The sequence below is a fragment of the Procambarus clarkii genome, chromosome 55 (genome assembly GCF_040958095.1).
Source record: "Procambarus clarkii isolate CNS0578487 chromosome 55, FALCON_Pclarkii_2.0, whole genome shotgun sequence".
NCBI lineage: Eukaryota > Metazoa > Arthropoda > Malacostraca > Decapoda > Cambaridae > Procambarus > Procambarus clarkii.
The window spans coordinates 17,277,397-17,291,702 of NC_091204.1; the positions used below are offsets into that span (position 1 = coordinate 17,277,397).

At 41.3% G+C, this 14,306-nt stretch overlaps 2 protein-coding genes across 2 annotated transcripts in view; one reads left to right on the plus strand and one right to left on the minus strand.

Annotated features, from left to right (window-relative positions):
• LOC123755508 (apolipoprotein D) lies at positions 1-14,256 on the minus strand. Its single transcript, XM_069305516.1, has 6 exons — positions 14,106-14,256; positions 11,575-11,712; positions 6,917-7,133; positions 6,269-6,426; positions 4,195-4,365; positions 1-1,402 (listed from the first exon to the last, which is right to left on the minus strand). Exons 2-6 carry the CDS (start codon positions 11,695-11,697, stop codon positions 1,253-1,255), a joined length of 819 nt encoding a protein of 272 aa, XP_069161617.1. The 5' UTR covers positions 11,698-11,712; positions 14,106-14,256; the 3' UTR covers positions 1-1,252.
• The window catches only part of LOC123755483 (PCNA-interacting partner), a 45,706-nt gene continuing 39,818 nt past the window's right edge, over positions 8,419-14,306 (plus strand). Inside the window, exon 1 of the mRNA XM_045738228.2 lies at positions 8,419-8,685. Within this exon, the coding sequence (XP_045594184.1) occupies positions 8,673-8,685 (13 nt within the window). The 5' untranslated portion in view covers positions 8,419-8,672. The remainder of the gene's footprint in view (positions 8,686-14,306) is intronic.

Sequence of the window (14,306 nt, forward strand, 5' to 3'; positions counted from 1 at the left end):
TCAAATATTTATATTTTTTATTGAAATTTGTTTTTCATTGGATTTAGGTGTTTGTATTGTGACTTACTATTTTGAATGTATATTAAATGTTTACAGACCGTAAAGGAAATTAAATGTGTAACATTACATAAAGTTCGAGATATTACATCTACAGTAGTGAATAAATAAGGCACATTTGCTCTATACTTCAATTCAGAAATTATAAGTTTAATCTAAACAAAAACTAATGGCTAAGAAAAACATTCAGGATATAAGAAGGTAAAAAGTCTAAACATTCACATGTGTAGCCTTCTTTAAGCAGCTCTGCTTAGTCAATATCAAGTCTCAGGTGCAAGGGAAGATACATTACTAACCTACCATCTCATAACTATCACTAATAGTTAAAACAAATCAATAATGATTACAAGAAGGCGTCAAGCAATGAAGTCTACGTAGCGCCGTATCACTGGAAAATGAAGAGGCTCTGGCATCTTGAGCTCACTCAAGATGCCAATATGAGAACGAAAGGACATAAGACGAGCAATATCAAGGATTCTAACGAGGGACAAATGACCCACAGAGCCATTGGGTAACTACTCTCATCACTTGTACTGCTAGAAACACCTATCTACCCCTAATACTTAGGGGTAGATAGGTGTTTGGTGTTTCTAGCAGTACTACTCTCACTCGTATGACTTCGTAACTGTTGATACAACTTGCACTCCGAGGTCTGCCATTGCTAACTCCTCTGTGCATTGAAGGTCAGAACAGTAATTAGTGCTGACATGGGAGCATTGTCTTAATCTGGTGATTAATCATGTGCAAGCCATTATGACTTGAAGATATATAGTTTGTCTCATCTAAAACAATATTAATGCATTTATATTTGGTCCTAAAAGCTGAGGTCTTGTTCAAACCTTACCTATATTAACATTCTGTAAGAAGCAAAAAATACAATACTGTATTTTTTTCTTAATTTAAATCTATAACCTAGTCTACTTTCTTACTTTGCAATAGGATTGTTCAACTCTCCATTTGCCTTTCCTGCCAGCATTATTCTGAGTTACAGATTCAATATCTATCACTCTTTCCCGCTTTCAAATTTCCTTTTGTCCTCATTCTGAATGCACTATAATTTCCTTGTCCTTAATCCATTTCTTCGACTGCTTCAATTACATGTCATTCCCATTTTCCTCCAACACATACAAGTCTTATTTTAACATATAAATATACAAATTAAACTCTAGTGCAGTGATCGACACAGTCAACTGGTTTAGGGAATGACCTCGGCTTCTTTGTCAATCTTTACGGCAGCGTTTGTGTCATTCGTGCCATCTGTTGAAGCTCCCAGCTGCTTGGTGAAGTCCACCACAGTGTTGGCGAAGTTGTTTGCCCCGTTCGCCACCTGAAAGATTGTTACCAGCTGAAATAGCATAATTATTTTTCATTAGTTTTTATTCAATTGCAATTTTGACTGATAAGATAGATCTTGGATATAAGGAAATATTCACTGTTTACGTTGAGAATAAGTCACAATGTGGCTGGAGCAAATAGCCTAACACACACACTCAAACACACACACACATGGGTTGGGCTACTCAAACTTCACTATGGTATTGTAGGAGATGGTAGTAGTAGTACGTTAATAACATCGGGTTATGCAGGGTGTTATGCTACACCTGTTTTGATAACACTTGGCTCACGTTGTAAAACATTACACATGTTCGTAATATCAAGTCAAACTTGGCATTACAAACCAAACATTTTTACGAACCTTTCCATGTGGCTACGATTCGAGTCACAAAACAAGAATAAAAATGTTCATTATCCATTTTAATTCCCGTTGTCAGGGACAGGAAGCCTGTAGCTATGCTTATCGATGCTCCCCTTCGCCAATTATCCACCTTTTTTAATATCTAACCCCACAAAAGTTGCCTAAAGAGAAAATCAATAGGAGCCATGAGAAGGATTCGACCCTGCACACACTAGGTGCTCCCAAATACACGTGTAGTAGTTGCCTAACTCCCGGAGGCCCATTTATTGCTAGGTGAATAGGTGTATCAGGTAAAAGGAAAACTTGGCCACCTCGGGGATTGAACCTGTGTCCCCTCGGTTGTGAGTTGAGTACGTACACGACTGCTTGCTTGACGTGTTATCAAATCTTTGTGTTTACAGGGTCATAGAGACTTACGTACATATACCATCTCATTGCTTTCTCTCCCAGTTAATATTGTACACATGGTTCAAATTATTATGCCATCTAAATTAATACCTTAAAGAACCATATGTGGAAGCATCTTTTGCAAATGTGCAGAATGATTTATCTTAATTTAATATGGAGATATATATATGTACAACACTAAATGAGCAAGGTTAAGGATGCAATATATTGTATAATATTATGTACATTTCATCTGCTAAATTTACATACATTCTGCTGCGATTTGTAGATACGCTAAATTATCTATCAACACAAAGATTAAACAGACTGTTGACGTGATATGCTTACAAATTGTCTTAACTTTGCTGAATTTTGTGGTTCAGCTCCTGACCACATCCTGTGCATTTTCCACTGTAGCTCACAGGATGGGTATGCGGTGCATAATAAATTAGCCAAAAATTAAAATGATAATTTCGAGTAAAAATAGAATTGAATGTAATTAAACTCCACTTGTTGTGTTAAACCCTCATGCAGCGGCTTCATCAATTGGGAATTTCATCAATTCATCAATTACATTGTACCAACGCATTAGAGCTACTCGTGACAAAAACAACTCTGATGACTTTCTAAAAGTCTACCTAACACACGGCCTGATTATGGTGTCCTAGCGGAGGCGAGGGAAGCACAGGAATCGTATATTAATCTGTAGCAAAGAAAACTGCACGGAAAGTTAAAACACCATCTAAACGATTCACCACTTCGTAGAGACAACGAATGAAATCATATTGTAAACATGTCGACCAATAATTGGCCACAGGTGACAACCCTTCGACGACCACCACCACCAGGTGGCAGACCAGGTCATCAAGGATCGCCTGCCAGAGACACCTTTGCTAACCAGCTGCCAAATTCAAAACAACCCCACAGGAGAGAAGAGAATGAAAAGCCACAAAGGATTCCACACAAAGTGACTGTCTCATTACGTAGATGAGTCACAATAACGTGGCTGAGGATATGGTGACCAAACCACAACTCAGAAGATGGAGAAGCGATGACGTTTCGGTCCGTCCTGGACCATTCTCAAGTCGATTGTGTGACTTGAGAATGGTCCAGGACGGACCGAAACGTCACCGTCCCTTCACCTTCTAGTGCGTGGTCTGGTCAACATACTTTAGCCACGTTATTGTGACTCATCGCCTGCAAAAGTATACGTTTTTCCTGAAATGTACAAACTTGAAATAAATACAATTGGACTGGGATGTCCAGTGAGAAAACAGACACGAGAACAGGACCCGGGGAAGAGAAGGAGACCTAACGCCGAGTCCCCTTTCCAAATGTAATACAAGCAGAGCAGGAAAGTTGCACACCCAAAGGTTAATCAATCACCGTGATCTAGTTGGACAGCCAAAATCCTCCAGCCCGTATATCTGTCATTGACACTTCCCGCCAAACACACACCGAAACTACGACGTTGGTACAACGTTCGAACAAGTTTTAACACCTCCTAACCAGTTATAACAACCAATATATCAAGTTGTAACAACGTTCTAATACGTCATAAACACGTTAAGCCAAGATGTAACAACTTTATTACAAGTTGTAACAAGCGGAAAATAGAGACAGTTTCGGTTTGTGTTTCTAGGGTTGGTATTAGGACACAAAAACGCAAGTGCCACATACATCCGACTATCACAAGTTCATTGGGGGGGGGGGGGGGGAATAGGCAAGCAAAAGTTACGATATCCTGAATGACCTGGGCCGGGATTCAACAAGCATTTACGCAACTATTTACGAACCTGCACATCTTTTCTCGATCTTTGGCGACTTTTGCATTTATTCAACAGTTTAGCGAGCATCGAGCAAACTTATTCAGTTAACTATTATGATAAGCTATTCTGACCTAGTTCGTTCCTTCACATTTCAAAATTAGGCCGTACACTGTAGCGTGAACCAATTATGGTTAAGGTAAAGTTTGTAAAATGAAGGTTATTCACATAAAGGATCATTTTATGCAACTTATACTATACGGTAATATACAGCACTTAGTCACCTACCTGAGTTGCAATGGTCTGGAAGTTTTCAGATGCACCACTTATCAACTTTTTGAAAGTATTTTCATCAATGTTGATGTTGAGGTCAGAATCCTCACGACGGATACACACAGAATGGTCAATCTTGTCAAAGTGTTTAGGGTCGACGTTGAAGCTCTGCAGAAGCTGTTTGATCTATGGAACACAACGATAAAAAAGTAAAAAGGTTTCAACCCTTTTTACCCTGTCGTAGCTCAGTCGATTAAGGCAGTGTCTGGGATGCTCCCGGACTGCAGGTTCGAATCCTCGTCACGGCCCTTGTGGATTTGTTCATTTAACACAACAATATATTACAAATAGCCCACGGGAGACATCTCCCGTCACGCAGGGTGCAGTCGCACCTCCACAGATCTCCAGTATCATCTATTGATACTCGTAATGGCTCAAAAGGGCTATTCATGCCCGTGCCACCTTTTGGGTGGCTTAATCTTCATCAATCAATTATTACAAATAGAAAAAACGTACAAATTAACAAATCGACAAGGGCCGTGACGAGGATTCGAACCTACGTCTGTGAGCATCCCAGTCGCTGCCTTAATTGACTGAGCTACGACATGGTAAAGAAAAAAACGTATATACTATGGAAACGTTCATGTTATCACAAGAGCTTATTTTTTCCCCCTTCTGTTTAACAGGAGAGGTAATATTACTTCAAATAGTAAAGAAACGATTATAGCAATTGGTCGTGAGCATACCGGGAAAAATAATACTGTTGCATCGTATAATATTTACTTTGATATCACGTTGCTGTGATTTCTTTATTAATGAGAAAATCCACAGGAGTCGTGATAAAGATTTGAACCTATGTGCAGGGTATTCAGAGCTGTGCGTCTGGGAATACACAGCACATAGGATTCGAATCGTTATCACGGCTCCCGGTGAATTTTCTCGCTTATTTTGGTGCTAGAAAACAGTATTAATGAAAATAAATAATGCAGGGATATGCAAGTTCAGGAAACAGTGATCATGAGAAAGGGTTCAACACTTGCAAGAAATTCTGACTGAAAAACCTTTCATTATATATTTTCTTAAATTTGTTCACTATTTGAAACGAACACATTTTTTCTCAATAGATATAAAGTAAGAATTGTGCTTATCAAACATATTTTTAACGACATTTTCAAAATAGCTAAATTTACATGCCCAAAAGGTAGAGAATTTCAGGCAAAATTATATAAGCCTACAAATATTACAAACACAACCCATTCTCCGAGTAGACAGTACGTTTTAATACTAAATGTAATAAGTACATTCCTGACTGTCTGTATAGTACATAAATACACTTAATTGTGCTGTTACATTTGCCTCCCCATATATTCTAATTTTGTGTTAATACACTCAAAGTTTTTAGGTTGAAGTTTTCGTGTAAACTATTTGCACAAGTTTTAATATAAAGAATTTATTTTTCAGTGTTATTAAACAATAGAGATTTTATACAAAATGTGAAAATATCCTGAGTTTATTTAATGACTATCATTTATTGAAAGACTTTAGTTTTGTTTTATTAGTTTTATATAATTGTAATATCAATATAGCTATAGGTTAAGTACTAATTGTAATTAAGAAGCAATAAATGCTATTTGCATACTTGTCCTCCTTATACTCTCAAGGTTAGGTTAGGTCGTGGTTTTCTATACAGCTTTTCCGGTAAATTCTAATATTCACAATATTTTGGTGCGATGCTGGCGATTAAGTATATTTATGCACTATGCCGACAGTCCGAATTGTACTTATTACATTTAGTATTAAAACGTACTATCTATTCGGAGTATGGACTGTACAAAAAATAAATAGCTAACCAAAACATATTTCTAAAAAATCTTATATTTTAATAATAAGAAAACCTTAATTTGAAACTACAGGTCCATCATATAAATAAATTTAGTTAAGTTTCATAAACTAAGTAAATACAAAAGATGTTAGGGCTTAAATGAGCGCCATTATGCATTGGCCAATAACCATTTTGCAGTTTCCTTATAGACATGAATTCTGGCACGTCACGATTTAATTTTATACATAACTAAAAACTAGCACTGACCTTTGATATAGTTTCTGCAGGGAGGGAAGGAGTTCTGGAGAGAATGGCGGCTGAATACCGGTTCATTAGGCTCGTAATCTGCTGACAGTCGAAGATGGCGGCGTATGTCTGGCCATCAGTGTCAAACACAACGTAGTCTGACTTGCCTGCAATATCTACGAGGGAAGGTGAAGAGGCACATGTATAAATATGGCAAAATATAATAATATACAGGCGATGAGGCACAATAACGTGGCTGAAGTATGTTCACAATCCACACACTAGAAGGTGAAGGGACGACGACGTTTCGGTCCGTCCTGGACCCTTCTCACAATCGACTTGAGAATGGTCCTAGGACGGACCGAAACGTCGTCGTCCCCTCATTTTCTAGTGTGTGTGGATTAGTCAACATAATAATATATCTAAATTCCTAAGTACATGCGGAAAAACCACAAAGAAATGGGAAAGAGAGGTGAACGTTTCGGCCTGTTAGAGCCTTTGTCAACACCAGACAGGCTCTAACAGGCCGAAACGTTCACCTCTCTTTCCCATTTCTTTGTGGTTTTTCCGCATACAAATGATCAGTGTTTAGTGATCGTCAATTGCTCCTAAGTACATATATGAGAATAGAGAAATATCAGGCAAATCTAAGTTATCAGACTCACTCATAGGGCCACTTGGCACGCATCTTGGCAGGCTTGTCACCATCGGGGATGTCGAGGGTCCCGGTGTAGGAGTTGGTGTGCTCGATGCTTAGGGAGTCGAGCAGAACCAGTTGACGCGACTTGGTAACTTTGAGCTGCGTTGGGGAGACCCTCGTGTAGTTCATGGTCAGACAGGTGGAGGTGGTGTCGAATTGTTCCACCACGTACCACTGGTTCAGGAACTGTCACACACACGAATATTAATAGACTCTTAATTGGCCACTTGAGAATTTATTTTCACAAAAATTTCTCTAAATAAGTACATGCTATTTTTCCCACTTACACAAGGGTAATACAGATTAATTTTAACTACGTACTTATAGAAGTCAAATGCCTATTCCTATAGCTATTAATCCAATGAATAATTTATTTTCAAGTAAATTCAAATGGTTGAATAACCCGTAACTAGTGCTTCAGTGCTTGAATTCTTGGGTCAAAGTTATCTATTCATGATAAATGACCCACAGATTCGATAGATGAAATTTTGTCTTAAATACATTGGCTCATTCTCAATTAATAATGATAAATTGTCAACAAGTGAATTATAAATCATCTTGTGTGTGTTTATATACAATATACCGTTGTTCATTACACATGTGACAAGGTAAATATACATCTCACGTTCTTATCCTTACACAGGTAGGTAAGATATCTACACAGGTAGATATCTTGTACTGCTCGATCCATGCACAATTCCTGTTTATAGACGCACAATTCCTGTTTATATATGCACACTTCCTGTTCATAGACGCACACTTCCTGTTCATAGATACACAGGAAGAGTGTCTATGAACTATGAAATGAACAGAACACCCATCCTGTTCATCCACCTCGACATTTTCAGTTTATCATTCCCAATTTCCTCTTTGACACGCCTATCCATTGACTAAATATTAAACAGTTTCAAGTACTGTGCTCTGTTCTATAGAAGTCAACACATTCTTGTTTTATAACATTTCCTGAAGACAAGCTTCCTTGTGAATCTTCAAATCTATAAATATTTTCAGGCAATGACAATTACCTATTCTGCCGAGTTCCAAGTCCATATAAACAGCACTGCATCTTTAATACGAAGCAGGTGGAGGAAAAAAAAAGATTCAATGAGACTGTGAAGCAACAGAATGAGTTGGGAGATGCAGGGAAGTGACTCATTACTCACTCCTGGCCCGCTCTCTCTCACTCTCTGCTCATACGAACACACTCTCTAAAGGCCGCTCCTAACATGCAATCGGTCCTCATTTCCTGTGAAGGGCTCATGAAACTACCGCCATCATAAAATACCCGGCCACACATCACCACCACCACCAGCAGCCTTTCATCGCCAGCTCTACGCCTCAGTTGTAAAGATAAAAAGAAGATGGTGTCGCAGCACGCATATAAGTTACAGCCCCGCTCCTGTGCCGGGTAAGTCCACAACGGGCTCACCATAGCCCGTGATATTTGCAACTTTTAGTTCCGAGTAGCTGAAAAAAAAACAACAACAGCACGCATGGGGGTTAGGAAGGACTCCCAAGGTGACCGCCACACTATCCTGCAACTTATGACACATCCCTTCCTATCCCTCTCTAGGTTGCGTGGAGGGTTGGTGGCTGAGTTGCAGTATGGAGTAGGATAGCGTGCATGGGGGGTGGATGGTGACTCAGTCGCACGATGTTGGAGAGTGAGGGATTATTGCGTCACATCGTTCAGGAAGGGAGGACGATTTGGCCGTCACAACGTGCATGGGGTGGAATGGTATGTTATTTTTTTGTCAACAGGTGGACTTTGACCTCTGTTTGCAGGCAGAGAAGTTTCCTCAGGGGCTTGATGGGTACTAGCTTGCATGCTTTGATGGGTAGTAGCTTGTATGCTTTGATGGGTAGTAGCTTGTATGCTTTGATGGGTAGTAGCTTGTATGCTTTGATGGGTAGTAGCTTGCATGCTTTGATGGGTACTAGCTTGCATGCTTTGATGGGTAGTAGCTTGTATGCTTTGATGGGTAGTAGCTTGTATGCTTTGATGGGTACTAGCTTGCATGCTTTGATGGGTAGTAGCTTGTATGCTTTGATGGGTAGTAGCTTGTATGCTTTGATGGGTAGTAGCTTGCTTGTATCTTGAGGAGCCGGACTTAAGTGGGAAGCAGCGTACATGGGCGCGAGAAGTTTCTTCTCCCGTCCATTGATTTTTTGTTTATTTACAATCTTGTAAAGCCACTGTGACGGTAACGCGTTGGTGTTCGGCTGTTTAAGGCTAGGGGTATGGCCTCGTCACATAGTTATAAAAAAAAATAGAAAAACTGGAACTTCGTCTGTGGTAAGGTAAGGAGAAGACACACAAAACACAAGTAAACTTTAACAATGAAATTTTAATTACGTTAAATAAATCAAAACATGAAAATAATGCACAAACAAATATGTATAATAAAATCAATCAATCAAAATAATAAGAATACTTAAATGACACAATGAAAAGTTACGTTAAGGCAAAATAACAAGAAGTGCAATACAACAGTTAAGTGGGAGGTGCTGGAATATTGGCTTAAAGCCACCACCTCTCTCAGTACACGCTAACGTCTAGCTGGGAGGAGTGCTGGCTACGAAAGCACGGAACATTCTGAAGACTGATGTTGGGGCGACCCCAGACATCGGGTAGTATTGGGGGGCGAGTGCAGGTGCAGCCAGACCGGCGACCAATCAGCGGAGCCGTAGCGATCAACGGGTAGTTTGGTGATTTGGGTCCGAACAGGTGGCGGGCTGCATACGTTTCTGCTCACCCTTGCAAGCCTTGCTGGTGCTGGTGTTGTTGTCGTTGTTGGACATTTCTTCCATAGTCTTTTTATATAATTGTGAAGACGTAATTTTGGAGGGAAGAGCAGGCTCAATCTCTTGAAGGAGATTATCGTCACACCACTAACAATCTTAATTTTCCATGGAATACGACCTGCCAATTCGTTTAACAACCAGATATCCATTGACAGCTGGGTGAACAGAGGTGTACAGTTAAGGATTGGCGGCTAGTTAATCCTTCCCGGTCAGGATACGAACCCAGGCCAAATCGCTCGCGAAGCGCGAGTGAGTGAGAGAGCAGTCACCGTGGCGAACCACTCAGCCACGGTGACTGCTATATTATAGAAGAACAGTGTTACTGATGGGCTGTTCCGATGGCCCGGAAGGCAGCTGGGTGGGGCTTACAACGCCCCTCTTTTAGTCATAAAAAGTAACAATTTCAACCGTGCAGCTGTATCCAGTAGGTGGATACAGGAGCAGACTACTTCTGATTCCTGTTAACAGGCTTTGAATTTCCCTTACCATCTCCCATGGTTACTTGTGTAAAGGAGGAAATGTAGATGTTTATCTCTCAGAATGTTCGGTAATATGTTTATTGCTTGTGATGTGTGTCTATGTATGTATTAACACGGTGTACTGAACGGGGTGAGAATAGCTTGAGCTACCTCATCCCTTACCTTACCTTGAGGTGCTTCCGGGGCTTAGCGTCCCCGCGGCCCGGTCGTCGACCAGGCCTCCTGGTTGCCGGACTGATCAACCAGGCTGTTGGACGCGGCTGCTCGCAGCCTAACGTACGAGTCACAGCCTGGTTGATCAGGTATCCCTTGGAGGTGCTTATCCAGTTCTCTCTTGAACACTGTGAGGGGTCGGCCAGTTATGCCCCTTATGTGTAGTGGAAGCGTGTTGAACAGTCTCGGACCTCTGATGTTGATAGAGTTCTCTCTCAGAGTACCAGTTGCACCTCTGTTTTTCAACGGGGGTATTCTGCACATCCTGCCATGTCTTCTGGTCTCATGTGATGTTATTTCTGTGTGCAGGTTTGGGACCAGCCCCTCTAATATTTTCCACGTGTAAATTATTATGTACCTCTCCCGCCTGCGCTCAAGGGAGTACAGTTTTAGGCTCTTTAGTCGGTCCCAATAGTTTAGATGTTTTAGTGAGTGGATTCTAGCAGTAAAGGACCTCTGCACGCTCTCCAGGTCAGTAATTTCTCCAGCTTTGAAAGGTGCTCTCATTGTGCAGCAGTACTCCACTCTAGAGAGCACAAGCGTTTTGAGTATTTTACCTCAATAAACTTATTTCAATTTCAATTTCAATCTCCCATGGTATGTTTACCAACTTATTTTCCCCTGGAACACGGTCCACCAGTCAGTTTACAACCAGGTTCAAGTTCAAGTATGTTTATTGAGACAAGAAAGAAATACATCTCAAAGGGATAGAGTAGCTTAGACTATTTCTACCCCCCCCCCCCCCTACAACCAGGTACCAAATTACTACTGGGTCAACAGTTAAGGATTGGCACCCAGCCAATCCCACTCGACCTCAAACCCAGAGCAAATCGCTGGTGAAACGCGGGTCGAGTTTGTTACCCTTGAGCCACTAAAGGATGAGCCCTGTGACCCTGCTGCGCCAGAGGTGAGTCCCATCCGGTTTGACCATACTGGGGCATATCCCCATGACTTGTTTTGTTTGTAAATGAATTAATTGTGTCAAGTATCTCACAGACTAGCACGTCGCTGCGGGAGAATAGACATTGCCTAAGCTACTCGATCCTTTTATTGAGAGGAAAGTATTTTGTTATCTTAACATGCTGGAATTTTAATGTCACCTCAAAAGGGAATTAGTGTTTAATACATGCCTGGTCGAGATTTAGGTTGGGTGTGGGGTCGACTCGCTGACAGGAGCCCCATCCCCACTTATGGGCAGACACCCCGACGGCTGCCACCACACACACCGCTACCAGTAGCCTCACCGCCATCATCCTCACCAGATCCACCTGTTGACAACCATAAAAAATTGAGTTACAGATTCAGTTAACAGTTGAATAAATGCTGACCAGACCACACACTAGAAGATGAAGGGACGACGACGTTTCGGTCCGTCCTGGACCATTCTCAAGTCGATTGTGACTTGAGAATGGTCCAGGATGGACCGAAACGTCGTCGTCTCTTCACTTTCTAGTTGATTTTGAGTAAACTAAGTCAATTATAAATTCGCAAAAATTGTGTAAGTTAACAAATACACATTAAGGTGTAAAGTTTGCATATTTCAATATTAATTTCAATTACTTTTACTACTACTGCTCATATATATTGATCAATATATGGGCAGTGGTAATATATAGATAAATATATATTACCATTGAAATTGTAAGCTAATTCTTTTGTTTATATTTACAAATGAAGCTAATTTTATACAACTGCTCAGTTCAGCCAAAATTATAACGGTATGTATAAGCTAAAGCGAATAGAACCTCACTTTTCTAATCTAAAAAGTTAATTTATTGTCAAGTTCCATATTTGAAAAATAGATACTATAGCGTCTTGTTACACTTAAATTCATAGCAAGTAAATAATAGATACGTTATATAATGTTCATAATACAATGTTCATTAGATATCGAACAAAATGTTCTAAAGAACAAAGCATTACCCCAGCCACCATGGTGGGGTGAGGGTTGACAGGTTGTTGTTGTTAAAGATTCGCTACATGGAGCAGAGTTCCAAGTAGCACGGTCTATGGTGAGCCCGTAATATGGGTTGACAGGGCGAAGGGCTACAGATGGATGGATAACGAGGGTATAAGGTCAGGTAGGCGGATGAATCAGATAGGTTCCTGACCTTGCCTCACCCTCACTGCTGACCGACAAGACCTACTCTTGAATTCCCACACATTATATAATATATATTTATCCAACATTTAGAAATGTTAAATTTCAGGACTAATAAAAAGGGCTAGATTCACGAAGCAGTTACGCAAGCACTTACGAACGTGTACATCTTTCCTCAATCTTTGACGGCTTTGGTTACATTTATTAAACAATTTACAAGCGTAAAACTTCCCAATCAACTGTTGTTATTGTTATGAAGAACCTACTAGTGCTTCGGAGCTCATTAACTGTTTAATAATTGTAAACAAAGCCGCCAAAGACTGAGAAAAGATGAACAGGTTCGTAAGTGCTTGCGTAACTGCTTCGTGAATCTGGCCCGCATTACCATCGTCACGTGACGTAACTATCCATGACGTCAGGGACCGCGAAGCGCAAATCCTTGAAGCTGTTTGAACAAGGTCACTGGAATCATGCGTGCGTGAAACTGCTCTGACGCAAGCCTCAAGAACGTATTCACGTATGTGACGTACACGTCACTTGGTACCCAAGCGTAAGTCACCGCGCTCGTGTCTAACACATCGTACGACGTTATACTACCATACTCGTATCATATACGACATCGTACGGCGTTACGCGTATCATAAGGGTTCATGGAGTGTTCCATTGGCCCGTCGGGAGAATACCGTTGAGTTGATCTGATATAAGTTTAAGTTAAACCCGTGACGTAGCTGAATATTTGTCAATATAACGGCCAGAGGAGAGCACCACCTCCCTACTGGTAGTGGTCCTGACCTCAATCCTGGCGCGGGTAACTGTACGGTAAAGCCGCCTCGCCCGCCTGACTGACTGGATGGGAGTGCTTGCCGCCTGCCTGGCTGACTGGACGGAGTGCTAGCTAACTGACTGACTGGACAGAGTGCTAGCCGCCTGCCTGACTGACTGGACGGAGTGCTAGCCGCCTGCCTGACTGACTGGGCAGAGTGCTAGCCGCCTGACTGACTGGACGGAGTGCTAGCTGACTGATTGACTGGACATAGTGCTAGCCGCCTGACTGACTGACTGGGCAGAGTCCTAACCGCCTGATTGACTGGACGGAGTGCTAGCCGCCCGCCTGACTGACTGGACGGAGTGCTAGCCGCCTGACTGACTGGGCAGAGTGCTAGCCGCCTGACTGACTGATTGGACGGGAGTCCTAGCCGCCTGACTGACTGACTGGACAGAGTGCTAGCCGCCTGACTGACTGACTGGACAGAGTGCTAGTCGCCTGACTGACTGACTGACTGGAAGGGATTGCTAGCCCCCTTGTTTGCCTGACTGGACATAAACGATTATTGTATATTTTAACAGATACAATTTCATCTTAGGGACCACAAGAGCTTACTAACAAGTATGCATACTAACCAACAAGTATGTATACTAACCAACATGTATACTAATCAACAAGAATGTAAAACCAAAAATTAGTATTTTTAACCTTCAATACTAAAAATAACCTCATGACTATACACCGAGATATGGAGTGCATCTCTCCCTGTATATAATCCCGTTGTAGAATATTACCTTCAAGGACAACGAAGGGAAAAACAGTCTCGTAAAACACACAAGACGAACACACGTGCACCACCACTCACTGCTGAGCGAGGACTGACCCGCCGCCAGCCAGCCGCTGACTTATATAGGGTCTCCCTATGACTCTTGCTTCCGCCTACACCGTTTCTCATTTCCTTTTAATGGCGCCGTTTTCTCTTATTTTTTGTTATT

Bases quoted from the DNA above. Each gene is read 5' to 3' on its own strand.
- LOC123755508 (XM_069305516.1), bottom strand. From the start codon at position 11,697: ATGATGGCGGTGAGGCTACTGGTAGCGGTGTGTGTGGTGGCAGCCGTC. The intron at 7,134-11,574 runs GCATGTATTAAA...TGTGTGTGACAG, and splicing joins CCAACCTAAATCTCGACCAG to TTCCTGAACCAGTGGTACGT. The intron at 6,427-6,916 runs ATGAGTGAGTCT...CACCTTCCCTCG, and splicing joins GATGCGTGCCAAGTGGCCCT to TAGATATTGCAGGCAAGTCA.